General features: G+C 39.9%; 1 protein-coding gene across 1 annotated transcript in view; it reads right to left on the bottom strand.

The window, feature by feature from the left end:
- Window positions 1-19624, bottom strand: part of CNTNAP2 (contactin associated protein 2) — a 664834-nt gene that overhangs the window by 624667 nt on the left and 20543 nt on the right. Inside the window, exon 3 of the mRNA XM_054385136.1 lies at window positions 4919-5112. Within this exon, the coding sequence (XP_054241111.1) occupies window positions 4919-5112 (194 nt within the window). The remainder of the gene's footprint in view (window positions 1-4918; window positions 5113-19624) is intronic.

Below are 19624 nucleotides of genomic sequence, written 5' to 3'. Positions count from 1 at the left end.
GATGTAAGATTCCATGTGAGATCCTATGGAGTAACTACAAAAAAAGACAGCAGAAATAAGTACCAAACTTAAGAACTGTTTTACACTATTAATGTGGTTTAGTTTAGAGACATGGAAATAAGTCTGCTCTCAGCAAAAAGTAGTGATGGGTTTTACAAAGCAAACAATTTCAATGTTTCCTTACAGAGAGAATGCTTGCTAGAATTTATTTTTCTTCACTTGTATTTGCTACACACGCAGGATCACAGGATGTTAGGAGTTGGAAGGGATCTTCAGAGATCACTGAGTCCAAGCCCCCTGCCAGACAGGACCTATGGAATCTAGTGCAGGTTGCACAGGAATGCATCCAGATGGGTCTTGAAAGTCTCCAGAGAACGAGACTCTGTCTTACCTGCAATCCTCAGTTCTCAGGGCTGCCTCCTTGTTTGCCAGTGGGCTCACACATTCCCTATTTTTCCTTTTCCTACTGATATATTTGAAGAAGCCCTTCTTGTTCTCTTTTACTTCTTTTGCCAGTTTTAGTTCCAAGAGGGCTTTGGCCTTCCTTGTTGCCTTACTACATGCCCTGGCAACTATTCTATAGTTCTCTCAAGTGACAAGTCTTTTCTTCAATGAACTGTAAGTATTTTTCTTCCATGGGATTTCCTTCAGAAGCTCCTTCAGAAGCTCATCCATGCAGGTCTCCTAGCACATGTATCTGTTTTTTTACTCAAAAGAACACACCTATCTTGGGCTCAGAGGAAGTGGCATTTAAAAAGTTAACAACTTTCTTGGGCTCCTTTACCTTCCAGAGTCTTAGCCCATGGGATTCCTGCAAGTATATCACTGAAGAGGACGAAGTTAGCCCTGTGGAAGTCCACACAAATCATTGTAATCTAAGATGTATGCAGTGAGTGCTTGTTTAGCTATCAATAAACATCCCTATGGCAGGTGGAAGGAACTGTGCGTGTGAACAGAAACACTGAACAGGTGACTCCCACAGAATTTCAGCTCAGTAGAGCTGCAGATGATTACCTGACATCTACCTAGACATTAAATGTTATTGCAGATCAGTCTGGTGGTTGATAGTTCCAAAAGGCACCCAAGAATACTAAATACAATCCTAGAATCACAGAATCGTTTTAGCTGAAAAAGACCTTTGAGTCCAGCTGTCAACCCAACATCTGAACTCTCACAGCCTACAAAAGTTAATCATGTAACTCACTTCTCTGGTCTTCCACAATGAGTTTTGGCTCAATGCTGTGCCAAAACGCTCTGAAATGCTAAGAGCTCCTTTTCCAGTCCAAGCTAAAGCCACCACCCTCCTTCCTTCAATATTGACAGGAACAATGCAAATGAAGAGATTGCATTTTTCTAACAGTAAGTTGCTTCTCAGTGCCCAGGGAAATGCAAGTTCATTTTACTGCATTCCTGATTATTTCACAAAGAAAAACCAAACACCCCCCAGAATGATCACCATTAAAACAAACAAGCTAACAAAAAAACCCACACTCCAACAAAAACAAACACCAAAACCACTAAAAATAGTGTTTCAAGACAGTAGGTAAGCAGATAAATTACATCCTTTCCCAAAAAACATTCTTCAGAGTGAAAGCTATGTAATCATTTAATATATTTTCAGTAATAAAAATACTACAAAAGCAGATGTTATGTATAATTCACTTTGAGTTTAATTAAAACTGAAAGAAAAACAACAACAAAACCAGAAAACCATAACTGCTTTCATCTGAAGCATCAGCCACTTGGCCCAGGGCTATACTTTCTGTAAAAAAAAAAAACAAACAAAACAAACAAAAAACCCCCCAACCAACCAACAAAAAACAAAACAAAACAAAACAAAACCAAAAACCAAACCCAAAACCTGCTTTCATTTACATCTTTGCAACTCCACTGATGTTTACTGAGACTGAAGGTGAATCAACTACAGGACATATTTTGGAGGTCCCATGCAAAGGGTCTGCACTCCATTGTTCTCCATCAGGGGTTTTTTGCTTGTTTTCTTTTGGAATGACAGTACAGTAACTTTCTCCTTCATCCTCTGATATATTCAAAATCAAGACAATGTGACAGATAAGAGCTGATCAGGTGAGACCTAGAATAATCAAATTCTAACACATCTCAAGACTTCTTCAACTACACCAAGGACCTTCTGGTTTCTTTTTTATGAAAGGCTTGAATGCTAGAGGTGCACAGCTCTGCCACTAAGGCTTATCATCAGAGCTTCAACGTTTTCATAAGCTATTGACATTTTCTTATTGGACTCATTTGCATTATGCTTGGCAGGAGGTGTTTACATCATCTCTATCTGCATTAGGAAATAGAACTTGTATTTTACATGGCATCATAGCTGAAATATATTTGCTAGGCAAACAGTTGTCGTTGCTGTAGAAACCAACCTATACCAAACCAAAGATATCTTGTGTACAAAAAACACCCCAGTGGATGGATACATCAACAGAAAGGTCAAGACCTATCAAAAGCAGAATCACAGGCTACAAAAGCAAAGATAGGAGCAGTGATCAAAATTCTCTAGCTGCCAGGCATTTTATTGAAAGAGGCCACACTCACTCATCTGATTAAAATGCATGGAAACTGAAAATATCCAAAAGCACAGGAGGGGTGGGATCAGAAAACCTATTTCACAGAACTGGGAAGCTTACTCTAAATTCACCTTGAAAGCACTTTGCCCACCACAGACTTCCTGAGAGCCTTTTGATTTCTCTGGTGCTTAGGAGGTAATTATAGAACTACCTTTCCTCCCTGAGTAATGCCTGCAGAAGGGGGTCACGTCAGCATTCTATGAAGATTACCATGGTTTGTTCCTAACTAGATCTCTGAGATTACTTCTTCGTGCTCTCTCCAACTCACCTTTATTTTTATTTCCTTCTGCTTCCCATACCTTGTCCTCTGTGTCATAACTGCTTTAGTATTAAATATTGTCGAACTTGCACTTCTACTTTCCTCTTTTTCTTTGCTTTCTCCTTTAAATTTACTGTTGTCAGGAAGCAGTGACAATCAGGCATGGAAAGATGGAAGAGGGACATTAATCAAAAGCAACAAAGCACATTTCTCTTGTGGATAGAGCTTCTAAAAGGTACTAGTTCAAAAGGGAAAGACTAAATACTTCCTTAAAGAATTTCTAAGGGCACCAGAATCATGTGAGATGTTTAAGATCATCCCATTCATTTCAGTTAGGAAGAATCCAACTTTGTAAGTTTAAATTGTCATGTTACTTGGCTCATGCGATCTGATGTGGTCCTGTGATACGAATGGCAGGACCCAAACAACAGCAGTACTGCAGCACCCAGCTTGCCAAGTATATCCCAAAGACTGAGCATTCCCAATAGAAGTAGCAGACTTAGCACATATTCTTGCATAGCCAGTAACAGACCAACATCATGAATTCACCAAATATATGTAATTTCTAATAAAGAGAAAAAGGAAACATTCTTTCATGAAGAAGCTTTCAGTATTTCTGTATTAAGATGTGATAGAAGGACAAAGAACTTTCTACAAAGCTCTCAGAAAGGTGTGCCACAGTGGAAACAAACAGCCACAGCTGTGACTAAGTCTACTCAGTCATGCATTACCAAAAGATTTTCCTTTCAAGGTATTAAAGCCAGATTTTTCATCAGCCAAACTGTCCTGCTTTATATATTGTTCTCTCAGCTAGCTGCACAGCCTTCCCCCATTCCCCTGAGACAAATTCATTGTGATTTCAATAGGAGTTGTTGAAAAAGCTTTTGTTCATCTAAGATAATACAAACACTAAAGGCTTTAAGTGCTTTTATATACATAAGTTTCTTTAAAAGAGAAACTTTTTATATTTATCAAGCTTCAGCACAAACTCCCCCCAACCTGATGAACAATATTAACACCACCAAGTCCTAAGGAATCTAAAGTACCACCTAATGTTTTTCTCTTCTCTCTGTCCTCTCAACTTTAATTTCTCTCTCTTTCAGAATCCTATCTGGCACACAGAGAAGGTTTTTTCAATAAATCAATACTGCAATAAAAAATGACTGCCTTTATGCACTCCACATATTATGTGAGTTTCTCTTATACAGATAAAATCATTCACCTTATGCTCTACATTTGACATTCATTTTTAATAACGGACCTTAATAAAAGAAGCACCTGGCAAAGACGTGAATCTAAAATACCACAACGTTGAATCTTGCCTGCTTTGACAACTTTTTCCTCATGAGGCATAATGGATAATCAATTTAATTTGGTTTCAAAAGGAATGAAAGCAGTTTGTTGTTTTCAACATATACTTCTGGAAAAGAATAAACGTGTGAAAGATCTGCTCTGAGGATAGACACATTGAGTAACAGCTGTCATTTTTTGTCAGCAAAATGGGAGGATGCTGTTTCCAACAAGACTGAAATTATCATCTTAGCCATGAACAACGTAAAAGAAACAAACTCAAAATTACACACTTTTTTTCTCCCCCTAAAAATATTACAGTATAAATATCCCTGTATCACCTCTACTGAAAACAAAACATACATGATCAAACTGCTCCCCAGCACACAAAGAATAATTCCTTCCAAACAGTTATGGTTAATAGCAGAATTTCCAACACTACTTGTGTGTCTCACATTCACCCATGAAACTAGTCAAAAGGCAGGAAAAGGAAAATCAAAGCCAAAGCCTCAGAGACTCACTGACAAATTCCAACAACCAAAACCATCATTATGTTCTCACCACTACCATCATCCCAAACAGAATGATGGTAATCCAGGGATAGTCCTCCCAACAGCAGCTGCAACTTGGATCATTACATTTCATGCTAAGTTCTGCCCTGTCCTCGCAAAAACAACACTGAAGAGTTGTACAAGTTGTGGAGCTCCTAAAAACACAGTCAATCAATGTTGTAAGTGCACAACACTTCCATTTTACTCCAATAACTTACCCAGATATTTCCATCTTGGTGGTATGGTTTCCAGTTTCTCCCTGTGTCACTGTAGAGCATCCGATATTGGGTGACCCAGTCAGAACTGCTGTATCTGCCCTGAGTTGCAATGGCACTGATCTGCTTCCTGCTTCCAAAATCCACCTGCAGCCACTGGTAGTGATCACTGTCTGATGGAGACCAACCTCCTGCACCTGTTGTGTTAGAACAGAAGAGAAAGATTCAAGCCACAACCACAGGCTTTAAAGTGAACACATATGAGGGTACTGATTACTGGAAGGCAGCCCAGCTGAGAAGAGTTTAATACCAAAAAACCTTGACTGCATACAAGAAAAATATGACTGCGCTTCTTTTATAAAGGCATCTTTAGCACAAGCTTTGAGTGCATTAACTCTGTTGCCTGGATCATTTTATGATATAATTATAAAGATTTAATGGGCTGCCTGCTATTAAATTGATGCCTTTATAATGCCTTAATTACAGTTTATTAGTTTTTGCCAAATTATAATTGTTCAAGGGTTGACCAATTCACCACAAAATCCTTTGTTTGAGTACATTGGCACAAATCAATAACAACTTTTGGATTCGATGTTGCCTTCTCGATAGCATTTTTCCTTAAAGAGATAGCAGAAATGAAATGAGAGGAAAGAAGAGCAAGCTCTCTGTTTCACTCAAAAATCTACCAGAGGAACTGAAAAGTGAGCAGGTACTGCAGGGCTGGATGCAGTTTTGATCTGCTGGGTGCACAAGCTGTCACAGATGACACTGGCAGATGTCTCACACAAGTGTTATTGCTCTTATGGGTCTGTGAATTAACTTGGTAGTCATATTATTATTATTATTCTCAGCCACTAAACTACATTGAACTGTTTCAAGGAAAGAAGGCCATTGATGCATAGGTAAATGTAGTATTAAAGCACTAATGCAAATTCTTATTCTTCCAACATAAAAAATATTAAGAAGAAAATTATGGTGGGATACTACAGAGAAGGACAAAATTACTACACTAGATACTGTAATGATATATTTACCATAATGATAAGCATTAGGAAATCACATGAAACATTATAAAGAATAAATGTATCAATACAGAGAAAAAGCAAAGAATAGATGTCTTTATAGTCACAACAGACATTAGGATGCAGAAAACAAAACCTTTACAGATTTAAAGTGATTACAATATGGTTGTTTGGTTTTGTTTGTTTGTTTGGGGTTTTTTCCCTTTTCTTTTAAGTTTGAACTAAATAAATGACCTGGCATACCATGAAATCACCCAATTTTTGTTGCTTTTAATTTTATTTACAGACTTCAACCGATGTCACAAAGCCAGCCTGCTTGCCAAGCAAGAACCTCTTCGCTGATGCTATGGTTTCTATAAGCCCATCAATAGGCGGCAGCATTGGCTCAGGCTCAGACAATTCCAGACTCACGCAGCTGTTAACATTTGCAGGTCCTAGGACACATCACTGTCCTGCTATCAGTGGGATCATCTAATGCCGTAAGTGGTTGCCTCTCATTGTAATTTGAAGTGTGGTACTGCACCAGTGACATCTGATTTGTGAAAATGTTTAAAATGTACAACAGATGCTTTGTCCCTGTACCCAGCAATATCAAGCGTAATTCAGGTGTGGGGAAGAGTTAAATGCTGCTGAAAAACAAACAAAGCAAAGGTCTTGCAGGCAAAAGAATTTCCACACATTCCCAAATTCAGACTTTCTTTGTTTTTGCAGAGGATAGTAACAGGTCAGTTAAAAATAGAATACAGCTTCTTCACGACTGCTATGGAAGGAGTTCAGAACAGTTAGCTCTACACAGACTGAGCACAACAGCAGAGACATTGTATCTTTAAATCCCTGTCCAGCTGGCATATCCGAGACTGATGGCATACAAAGAAGCCACCTTTGCAAAAGGACCCCTATGGTGGCTCCAGGAAAGGTAAGGTTCACATATGAGCATTCAAACATGATTATGAAAGACAATGCTGATAAATTCACCCATAAAATGTCCTTCAGAAATGTGCTTTTTGAAAAAGGATGACACAATATAGTTGCAAGAAGACTAAAATAGACATTATTATGGACATTACTTATGCAGGAAATTTACATTAAAACAGGATTTTTTTTTTACATGTAAAGCAAGACTTCCAACTATAATATGACATAATTTTATTTTAGCACATTAATATTAGTGAAGTGAGACTTTGGTCTTCCTTAATTAATTAACATCTTCTGGTCAGGCATTACAATAGGTTGCCCAGGGGAGGTGGTCAAGTCATCATTTGTGGAGGTTTTCAAAAAACCTCCAGACATGGCATTTTGGGACACAGTTTAACAGCTGTGGTGGTCTTAGGCTGAAGGTTACACTCGATGATCATTAGAGGTCTTTTCCAACTGAAACAATTCTATGATTGTACCATCTTCATTGTAAATTGCAACTAAGTTTCAGAAAGTCTTTAACTACAAATCCATTGTAAATGTTGGGAAAACTGAGTTCATTTTCCCACGGTTTTAATATAAGAAGAGGCAAAAAAACATTCTTCACATTATGCCTGAGAAAAGTTAATGTTGTAACATTACATGGAAACATAAATATTGATAGATGGCCTGCCTTATAACTATGTTTACTAAGACAGAGTTAGGAGTTTTAGTCAAGATTGCAGATGGCACCAAATATTATCCCCTTCCTTTCATGACCTGATGCTCTGTTTCAGTTTCACATTTTCTTTCTGACTTCTGCAAGCAAGTCATTCACTAGTCAAAAGGATGAAGGACATACATGTTCTATTATAGCTAAATGCTCTGCTCAGCAGACCAGCATGGGAAGGGAACAATGACCAGACATCTGCCAGTGACCAGAAGCAGCCTGTGGGGATCAATTAAAGTTTTCTTCAAGATTCATCAAGCTGTGTAATATGGGGGAGCTCATTTTGATTGTGATAAAGGTTGATAAAGGTCCTTCAGTTTTCTGAGGTGCATGCTCTAAAAAAAAAAAAAAAAAAGAAAGAAAAAGAAAGGTGCATTTTATAAGAAAATCCCCTCTGTGGGATCTTTGCAAAGGTCCTGAGTTTTGAGGAATCAAAAGTAGGATTTTGTTTCCATGTCCTTCCCCAGAAATGTGCCATGTGCTCACAACTCAGCATGGTGTTTTCTTCTCCTTAGTAACAAGTGATAGGATGAGATAAAATGGGCTCAAGTTGCACCAGGGGAGGTTTAGGTTGGATATTAGAAGAAAATTCTTGACTGAGAAGGTTCTCAAAGACTGGAACAGGCTGCCCAGGAAGGTGGTGTTTGGAAAATGTAGAGATGTGGTGCTGAGGGACAGCACTTGATCTGCACCCTAACCCTTGGTGCTAACTCTCCCTATCAGTGTTGTCACTACCAGAAGTGGCCATTGCCTGTGCAAACCTGCCCTGAGCCACAGAAAGTGCCTCACTGAGCAGAAACTGAGCTGGGAAGGCACAGCACTGAGCAGAATCAGTTCTGGTCTAACTCACAGCAGGACAGTCCAATGCAGACTAACCAAACAAGGTCCACAGCTGAAAAGCACACTCAGGAAGGCAGAAGACATGTAAAACTCTGTCCAGAAAGCTACGAACTTGACAAAATTTGAAACTTTTACTGTTTTCTCACCAAATAAAGACAATCACTAACAGACAGTATTATCATCCTGACAACTTGAAGTTCAAAGACTCTATTTTTTTTTTTTTTTAGTTGTGAAAACCCCAATGGCTTTCATGTGTTTATTGGAACAATATGAAAACATGGCCTGCCTCTAAATGACACATGCAAAAGATGGTACTTCACGTATTTCTAGGAGTGCAAAGAATTCAAGCCAATGTGGGTCTTTTTTCTCAAACTTTCATGTGCAATTTCTTCCCTTTAATTAATCACTTAACATATTTTAGCTCCCTGTTCAAAGCTGAGTGAGCCAGCTCCCATTTTGTGCACATGAAGAGAGCCTATGGGATGAGTTAGCCTTGCTTTCTTATCATTCATCCCAGGAAATTACCAGTAAGTAGCAAAGCTGGGGTAGGCTCACAGACTTCAGATTTTGATCTGAACTATCATACGCTACTGAGCTTACAGATCCATAAGAAGGGACACAATGATTTTTGAAAATGCCTGTTCCATTCCAGTCAGAAATCTTTGTTCCTTTGAAAATATGGCACTTTAATCTCCCTTCATGATGGAAACAGGAAAGATTAATCTGCACTGGAGGAATCCATTCTTGGTTTAGTCACACTTGTTCATGATTCCCTGCTTCAAATCACACACACACAAAAATACCAGTGCCGCACTAAGTCTAGTTTTATACTCTTTTCAGATCAGTAATAAAAGGTTTCAGTGACATGAATAAAAGAAGTAAGGGATCCTTAGACATTTCATTAGAAAGCAAACTATGAAAAGCTACAGAAAGAAGACTTAGGATTTGAGGCAGTTATAATTCAGGGGATTACTACACCTAATCACAGAAAATTTCTATAGCCTAGCAGCAAAGAAACCAAAAATATGCCTTTTTTAGTAATTACCTAATGATAATCTGAAACACTCTTAGAATTTGAATCTCCTTATTGGTATGGAAAACCCACAATCTTTCCCTGAGAAATGTTTTCTAGGTCACTGCAACAGCATGAAATCAATAATGTTTGATACTTTGCTGTTCTCCAAGACACTGCTTGTCATTCTTCTACATAAAAGATAAGTCAAGACAAAAAAGGAAAACTTTGAAATACTGAGATCATTCACTCACTGCACTTCAGAGAAAATATGGGCAGCCATTACCTACACTATCCTAGAAAACAATACAAAAGCCCCAAACTTCTAAACTGCATAAATCTATTCTACACTGTTAGTCACCATGATGCTCAAGTAGAACATCAACGACAGTTTCCATTTTTGGTTTGCCTTCCTCTTTTTGTCCAATTTATCACTGTAGATAAAGAATTTCTCTGTACGGACAGTAAGATATTTAGACAGAATAAATAACAGTATAGCATTGGGGGGCTCTAGTCATACTGAGAACAGTTATGCACATACAAACTCACCTGGAGTACTGCCTTCAGCTCTGGGGCTTCCAACGCAAGAAAGAAAGAGACCTGACAGAGAGGGTCCAGAGGAAGGCCACAAAAGATGATCAGATGGCTGGAATACTTCTATGAAAACAGGCTAAGAGTTGAGGTTTTTCAGCCTGGAGAAGGCTCTAGGGAGACCTTAGAACAGCCTTACAGTACCTGAAGGGGGGTACAGGAAGGCTGGGGAGGGACTGCTTCCAAGGGCTTGTAGCACTAGGACAAGAGACGATGCTTTTAAACTAGAGAAGGGCAGATTTAGATTGGTCATTATGAAGAAGGTCTTTACTATGAAGGTGGTGGAACACTGGAAAAGGTTGTCTGGGAGATAGTGGAGGCTTCACCTCTGGAAACATTCAAGGTCAAGCTGGATCGAGCTCTGAGCAACCTGATCTAGTTGGGGATGTCCCTGCTTACTGCAGGCAGCATGGGCTTAGATCACCTTTGAAGGTCCCTTCCAACTCAGTGATATCTATGATTCTCTGATACATCTTGGATGATTGAACACTTTGCACTTCAAGCTGCTTCAAGTAAAGGCCCCTGTTACCCTATATTAGGTAGTACCCTCCAACAAGGAGAGTCCAATCCTCATACAAGGCTCCATTTCTAATCAAAGGAATCTTTTGCTGATATTGGCATAGAGAAAAATACTTTATTATCATAAACCGTGTGCATTGTTGTATTTCTTGTCCTCTTCTACTGCTCAAGCTAAACTTGGATTTGCTTTTGCATGTCTGAAGAGTTCTTATTTCTAGCACATAACAACAGTGATGGAATTGCAGACAAGCCCATGCATGAGGCTGATGGTGGGCAAGTAATCACCGTTATGCTTCATAAGAAGCAAAGGTTGATATCTAGAACTCAGTGAACACTGAGAAAATAGCAGCATGATTGTTGTCATCCTCTGTTTAAAATTACTCCCATTTATTTTTTTTTAAGTTAAATATCACAAAGAAAAAAGAGAAAAGAAATGATAACTAGCTTGCTTATTCTCTAGGGAAGAAGAAATCCAAACTCAGACAATATTTACTAAAACCTGTCAAACTGACCCCACCTTTACCCTAACTCTCCATACATTTCAATAGCAGCTCTCCAGAGGAGCAAAAAGTTCCCTATAAAATGTTTCTGGTAACATTTATTTTGCAGGGGTCGCAGAAAATAGGAAAGATCCAATACTCAATCCCCAAATTTGCCTTCCATCATAGCAGCTGAAAGTTGTAAGTCTACAGGAGGATACTGGAGCACGGCTGTGCTGCCATTCAGCAAGACTTGGACAGGCTGGAGAGCTGGACAGAAAGGAACCTCATCAACTCAAGAAGGGGAGGTGTAGAGTCCTGCACCTGGGGAGGAATAACCCCCTGCACCAGTACAAATTAGAGGCTGACCTGCTTGAAAGTTGCTCTGCAGAGGACCTGGGAGTCTTGGTTCTCCTCCTGCTCTACTCTGCACTAGTGAGGTCACACAGAGTATTATGTCCACTTCTGGGTGCAAGAGAGACAGGGAACTACTGGAGAAAATCCAACAGAGGCTACAAAGATGCTGAAGGGACTGGAGCATCATTGTGACAAGGAGAGGCTGAGAGACCTGGGGCTGTTTAGCCTGGAGAAGAGCAGCCTGAGAGGGTGGGTGTCAAGAATCATAGAATAGTAAGGACTGAAAAGGATCTCTGGAAATCATCTAGTCCAACCCCACAGCCAGCACGGGGGCCATACATTTTTAGTGGTGCCTAGTGACAGGAAAAGGGGCAATGGCATAGAGTGGAACCCAGGAGGTTTCATTTGAACTTAAGGAGAAACTTCTTTACTTTTGAGGGTGCTGGAGTCCTGGAGTAGGCTGTCCAGAGAGGTTGTGGAGTTTCCCTCACTGGAGAGATTCTAAACCCAGCTGAACACTGTGATCCCGTGCAACCTGTGGGTGAGCCTGCTTTAGCACAGGGGTTGCACCAGAGGGTCTCCAGAGGCCCCTTCTAAACCCCACAGTGCTGGGATTCTGTGATACAAAGACATCAGTATCAGCATTAACCTTGCCTTCTGACAGGCTGAAGACGCACACCAGCCTGGTCTATGTCCAGTGCAAGTCACTGGCAAAGTTTGCCCTCATTTCTAGTGCCCCATACTAGTGTCTTCTCTTGGTTTATCTAAGCTATGTAATACTGTTGTTTTTCTTTTCCATTTTACTCTCTTATTTTTGGGGGGAGGAGTGGGGGAATAAGTATTAGCTTTTACTCACTTCAGTATATATTTTTGAACATTGCTAGACAAGTTTTAGAAGACTTCCCCTGTGCTAAAAAATAGAGAAGGGGGAACTCTAATTATAGTTCTTAAAATTATTTCATTTTAATTTAAAAATCTGAAAGAAATAACCCAAGGGATAACAGCACTTACCAGTATAGAGTCCACACAGATCTTTTTTAAAAGAGCATTAAAATCACTATATTATTTTTTAAATCCCAATAGATCTATCTTACAGTAAATGCAATTAAAATAAGTCCCTTGATGTAGTGTCTGGTTCTTAATACCCACTGCTGCATAGGATGTCTTAACTGAACAAAAACCACATACAAGGGAATGAAAGATCAACCTACCCCAAGCAACAGTGCCAAGATCTAACAATAAAACATGATACAAGAGATTTCATCATTGTCATTCACAGTTGTACTCAAGATGGGGAAAAAAACAACAAAATCGTGAGCCTGAGGAATCTCATATCCTGAATCTGCTGTTGGGGAACAAACACTTTTGCAGCTTTGGTTATTTTAATGAACACATCACTTTAAACTGTGCCTTTCCCATCTGTTCTGCTTTCTAATTACATATGCAAAAAAAGCAGCTCGTTCACAACTGCATCCTAATGGAATCTTCAACCAAACTTGGACAAGATTTAAATATTCTCTGTGCATCAGCTGCACTCCAGGTCTCAAGCAGCTTCTTCTCCAGGAGGTGTTTTCTTGTTTCCTAGACAGAAAGTTGAGGCAAGGCAATGGATCACTGCATGCTGGCATACAAGTCCCTCGCATACAAATAACCTGAGTGGCATACAGATGACAAGAAATGCTGCAGGAAGATCTCCCCTTCCTCACACTGTCTTCTCAAGCATCAGGAAACAAACTTTTCCTTGCCTTTTTAGGCACAGTAGCGCTGGGCTTTCGCTGACAACTCAGGTCATATCCCTGCCAACAATTAGAATCGTAGAATCGTTTTGGTGAAAAAACCCTCTAATATCATTGAGTCCAACCATTGACCCAACACCAGCATTTCCATTAAACCACATCACAAAGTGCCATGTCCACGTTTCTTGAACACCTCCAGGGATGGTGACTCCACCACAGAAACACAGGATCACAGAATGTCAGGGGTTGGAAGGGACCTTAAAAGATCATTGAGTCCAAACTCCCTGCCAGAGCAGGATCATCTAGAGCAGGTCACACAGGAATGTGTCCAGGCAGGTTTTGAATGTCTTTAGAGAAGGAGACTCCATGACCTCCCTGGACAGTCTGTTTCAATGCCTGACCACTCTTCCAGTACAGAGAGGTTTCCTAATATCCAACCTAAACCTCCCCTGGGCACAACTTCAGGGCATTTCCTCTCATCCTATCACCTGATATTAGAGATAAAGGTAGCTTGCAAGGGTATAGCTACAGGAGAGCAATCTCTGCTAAGCAATCTCACCCTGACTAGCACCTTCTTATCCAAGACTTCAGTGAGAGTCAGATCTGGACTAGCGAAGTTCTCCTGACTGTGATTTAATAGCTTTTACAGCACTTTGAAATCCAGAAACAAGGTCATTATCACACTTCTGGTAGTTCCTTGCAAGTGCTGTGATCCCTCCTTCGCAGAGATGACAGAGGGAAAGGAATTTTGTTAGTCCTGCACCTGATCTATGCCATTTCAGTAGCAATGAGATGCCTAAACATTTCAGCCACTGAAATTGTCCTGTTCCCATCAGGGCAGTCCGCAAAGTGATGGAAGGCAAAGCTGAACTTCTCTACAGTACATCACGATATTCTTCTAACCCATCTTGATTAATATCTTTTCTCCTTGAAAGATTGTACCAAAAAAAAGATTATTAAATGCCATAATTTGGGCTCAGATATCTTGTTCTGTGACAAATCCTCAGTAAGAGAAGATAATACCTGAATCTCCTGTCTTGCAGGGACTTGCTCTGAGAGATCCTGTAGTAAATAGAATCATTTAGTTTGGAAAAGACCTCTAAGATCACCACCATGGCCACTAAATCATGTCCCAAAGTGCCATGCCCACATGTTTCTTCAACACCTTCAGGGACAATGACTCTGCCACGTCTTTGGGCAACCTATTCCAATGCCTGACCTAACAGAGCTTCTCTCACTGTGCTTTGGTGTACACCAGTACTCCACTGCTAGCAAAGAAAAGCTACGCAGCTATTTCATTATAGTCATTACCTGTTTCTACCTAAGTTGCTTAGCTCCAGATCCCTTGGTCTGTGTCTAAAAGAAATGTTTCTCCTTTCACTTCCCCCTGTACAAGGCCTGTTCTTGATGTCCTCCCTCCTCCAGCTGTTATGTGCACTGAAAGACTCTTAGATCAGCAAGTGCAATGACCTGGGCCAGCTCCTGCTGTTAAATACAGTAGTTGTGAAGTCCATCTCCCTTGATGATTGCAAACAGCCAACCTTTGCCTGCTGCTGCTGATGTCTGTAAGAATCCACTTGAGCTCCTTTCCTGGGCTGCTACAGAACCTGAACACTGCTCACTTTCCTTCTCACTCTGTTACTCTACGTGTATTTCTACCAGGTTTTTGCTTCTCTGGTATTTTCTTGTTTAGGGGTTTGTTTGTTGCTGCTTCTTTTGGGATTGGCATGAAAAAAATCCATTCGAGAGTATGCTCAGGCTGAATATTTTTCCCTAGTGTTTGTTACCCAAGTTAAATCTGCTTTTATCACTACACAAATTTCTCTTCCATCTGCTCCAAATTTCAGACCTGAATTCCCATTTTTCAGATTTCCCAGAAGCTAGTTTGAAACAGTGGTGATTTCTCAAAACTCAGAACTGCTAATAAAGCAGACTGAAATTTTTGTCCTTTCTTGTTTCTTTCTTCTTGAGTGCTAAAATCCTTTGATAATCTCCCCACAAAAATTTAGGTTCTCTTCTCTGAAACAAAATGATGGAGGGAGGTGGAAAATTAAATCAGTCAGCTCCACTGAAAATTTATGGATACTTTAAAACCTCTTGTGTTTGCAAATTTCCTAGAAAATGAAGAGCTAGAGGGAGCTGTACCATTCTCTGACTTGTGCCAACCTTGCACTAGCAGTGACCCAACCCAGACAACAGGATGTAGATATTATTGCCTGTGAAATCACAGAGGGGTAGAAGGGTTGGAAGGGACCTCTGAAGATCATCATCTAAATCCAACCCCTGCTGCCTGCCTCATTGATCAGCCACTTTCTCAAATGTTTCTGTGAGACAGACTTTGTCTGTGGTATTACAGGAACTCTGATATTATCAGTGCCATGCATGGATACTGCTTCTCTTTAATCCATCTTACTAAACATGCCTCCAACTTCCTCATTTTCCTTCAATAAGCAGGAGCACAAAATTGTGAAATATTATAAGATGACTTTTGAAATGTAAGATGAATTTTGAAAGCTAGTATATAGTTATATTGGAGGTTTTTCTGTGTGGGTTTTTGTTTGTTGGTTTGGGTTTTTTGTTGTAGTTGTTGTTTTCCAAGGGGGAGTGGGTGTTTTGGGGCAGTTTTTTAATGTTTTTTGTTGTTGTTGTTGTTATTGTTCTGGAGGTTTTTCTACTTTCACCAAAGCTAAAGGATAATTATTTTTTCCATTAATGCAAGCACCTATTGCAAGCAGTACTCAGGTCCTTATCATTTGTCTCCATTATGAAAATATATTCTACTTTTTAAAAAAATCACTCTGTACTGCATCCATTTTGATGATGAAAGCTCATATTATGCCTTCTGTTTTGCTAATAGCAAAATATTTCCATCATGCACATCATTGCAACGACATGGGAGGGACAATTTTATTCTTTATTATGATTTTCAAAATAATACTTTCATTTCAAGACAGGACTATACCACAGCAGAATTTTCAACATTTTAGGGCAATGGTTTGCCCAAAGTCTAGAGTAGATTACTAAAAAATATTGACTATTCCCTAAGACTTGATACTATTTGAAGCCAAAGCAGTGCATACAAAAACATTTTCATATGAGAATGCACCAAGACAAAAGCCAGCAAAAAAAGTTAGAAGTTACAACACTAATAAAAGTCACAGTTCTCTTATCAGTGGCATCAAATGTTAATTTCTACACATGGGATTAACTAATCTGATACATTTTCCATGCTAACAAGGGAATGTGCTGCTAGGATTTTTATTCAATATAAATTAATGAGAACTCAAAGTTCATGCAGCAGAGCATTTTAAAAAATGAAACTATAATAAATTAAAACCCCCAAATGCACACTCCAACCCTTGTGCTTTAAATTTTAACCTACAGAAGGGAGAAGAGTATAGAAATGTTATCTTTAGAGCAAGAAAGTACAGCTTCCAGGGCCTGGTGTGGGATTCCAAGCAGGATTTAACATTAGGTGCCTGGAATCATCCCTTGCCCCCATATGCTCTCCAAGACTCAGGATGCTATAGCTTTCTGGGCTGAAATTAATCTCTCTGCAGTTTTCATGCTCTTTGTTTATGTTGTTCAGACTCCAGACTGAAATGCTTGTTCTAAAGACATTTTTTCTGTGCTGTCAGTCATGATTGCTGAGCATAACACTGATGAGAAGAACTTCTGCATGTCCAGACCAACTCAATATACCTCCTCTTCCTTCAAAAGGAGAACCACCACCCCAGTATTCAAAGAGCTAGACTGCAGATGACATGGAAATAATTTCCGTCTGTACAGGACAGCAGTGAGCAGATGAAGAAACAGCCTCAGCTACAAAAGGAGTGCTCAGGACAGAAATCATCTGCCCAAGCAAACAAAGACCTAAGTGAGAATACAAAGAGCTTTGTAATCCCTAATCCACCTGCCTGCAAGACATTCACCTCACATAGACAACTGCCCCAACTATTTGGAAACTTCATGAAAAAGTCTGTTATGCTAAACGCAGTAATTTCTCCTACTTCACCACACACACACAACCCAAGGCTCTATCCCCATAGCGTTCGCTGCTTTATCCATATTACAACCACATCCTTCTCTTCTTCAGTAAAGCTCATGATGTTTTCCTAATAGCCTTCAAGGAAATCTCCATTTGCTAAGCTCAGAGAAGGAAGTAAAACTACAGCTCAACAGAAATCATCCAGAAACAGCTGTGCAGCTTTTCCATATCTTCTGTACTCTCCTGATTCACTTCTGTACTGAAGAAAATCACTTACTTCTAACTAGCCCTAATCTACTTCTAGCCACATGGATACCACCCCTACTGAAGACAAAAGGATTTTCCTTGTGGCATAAGCCCAGGAAATAAGTACACAGAAAGGGCTTCTAAAGTACAAACCACTACCAGCTAAATCACTATTTCTATAAAAAATGGAATCCTGTGATTACTGTACTATAAAAAGGTCTCTTAAACAGGAAAAAACACATGGCTTGGGAACGAAAAGTGTGATAGGATAATTGTATGTTAGACTATAGGTTTAAATACAGGGGTTTCTAAAGGAATGAAAGAGAGGAAGAAATATCTGCTGTTAATTCTGGCCTTGGAGGAATCTTATACCACAGTCTTAGATTGTGATTTGGCAATGTTAATTAAGCATCATAAAAATCAGAACCACCTGAAAGAGCTAATTAATGCTTATCAGGCCACTGCAACCTTTTCTTTTTTCACCTTTTTTTTTTTTTATTGCCACTATTATATAACCTGTTTCCTTCCTAGTAGCAGAAAATCATCATCTGGAGGAAATGGAAGTCCATGGATTTTCTAAAGCAGGTTTACCACACAGATTAGTCCAGTAAAAAAACAAAACCAACCAACAACAACGACACCTAACATATATTAATTGATCTATCAAAATGTATCTGCAACTCCCTGAAAGAAGGTTGGAGTCAGGTGGGTGTTGCTCTCTTCTCCCTAGTAACAAGTGACGGGATGAAAAGAAATGGCCTGAAGTTGCACCAGGGGAGGTTTGGGTTGGATTTTAGAAGAAAATTCATCACTTAAAGTGTTGCACCTTTCCACTGCCTTTTCCAGTATCTTACTATGAGGTAAAAAAATCTGAGTATTTTGCTTACAGGTCATTATGCTGAGTGTTTCTGCACAATGACTTTAGCACAGACAACAGTGCATCGAGCAGGACCAGACAGTGAGCCCAGTGATGTGCAAGAGTAAATGCTGGATTTACCAACAGCAATCCAAAAGGTACAATGCTTGTATTTTAATATTCTGCATCAAAGACAAGGAAAAAGAAATTTCATACTTTACTCTAAATGGGCAAAAAGAACATGGGGAAAGTACTTTGACCACAGGATTCCTCAGGGATAGGGTCTCTACCCATCTTTCTTTACAGACTTGAAATTCTCTGCTACATCTCTCCTGGCACAATGTATCACAATGTTTGGATAATATCTTAACAAGAGCATTAAATTTCTAGCTCTTATTATAACAGTCCTTTAAAGCACAGTAACAGAAATCATTTTAGTGGCCATTTTTACACAATTCTGCCTGACAAATTCATGTTCTAAGGATGCACGTTGCTAAGCACTATGTAAAATTGATCTAAACCAGCAGCTTGTGCCATGTGACCATCCCTGGAGCTACAGCCATCAGATGAAGTTACAGAAATTAAATGCTAGTCAGCACATACTGTGGTATGCTCTAGCATGCCAGATTTGCAGTGCTAAGTTTCGTCAACACTGAAGCTGAGTTGAAGCTGAGTTTCTGAAGTGACAAGTCTCAGGAATCAAGCAATTGCGAAGTCCCCACATACAGTCACATAATCCGAGCATGCGAGGGGTTGGAAGTGACCTCTAGGGATGATGTAGGGAAACCCCCGTGCTAAAGCAGGGTCACTCACAGCAGGCTGCACAGGATCACAATGTCCGGGTGGGTTTGGAATCTCTCCAGAGATGGAGATTCCACAACCTCTCTGGGCAGCCTGCACCAGGACTCCAGTACCCTCACAACAAAGTTTTTCCTTAAGTTCAAGCGAAACCTCCTGTATTGTACTTTGTACCCCTTTCCCCTTGTCCTACCACTGAGCACCACAGAGAAGAGTCTGGCTTTATCCTCATTTCTGCCACCTTTTAGCTATTGATCATCACTGAGAAGATCCCCTCCCAGTCTGCTCTTCTCCAGGCTAAATAGCCCCAGGCCTCTCAGCCTCTCCTCTAGAGAGACCCTTCAGAATTCCAAAACCACAGCAATGCCTATTACACATTTTTCAGTCAGGCTCAGGACCTGCAGCATGTTTAATGACTCCCTAGGATAAAAAAGCAATAACAATGGTGCCAACAAAACACCTGATTCAAAAGCTGCCAAAGTCAAAGGACATCTATCAGCAGGTTTCAGATCACACTGAAATATGTCAGTGCACCCTGTTCCTAGCAGATACCAAAGCCACTGCCACAAACAACAATGCCTCTGCCTCAGCCACCAGCTTCTTCATCTCCTCAATCTCTTGAAACTTTCCTTGGTGATCTC

This window comes from Indicator indicator, chromosome 11 (assembly GCF_027791375.1).
Source record: "Indicator indicator isolate 239-I01 chromosome 11, UM_Iind_1.1, whole genome shotgun sequence".
Classification (NCBI taxonomy): domain Eukaryota; kingdom Metazoa; phylum Chordata; class Aves; order Piciformes; family Indicatoridae; genus Indicator; species Indicator indicator.
The sequence above is the reverse complement of the archived record's forward strand: the minus strand, read 5'-3'. Positions and strand labels throughout refer to the sequence as shown.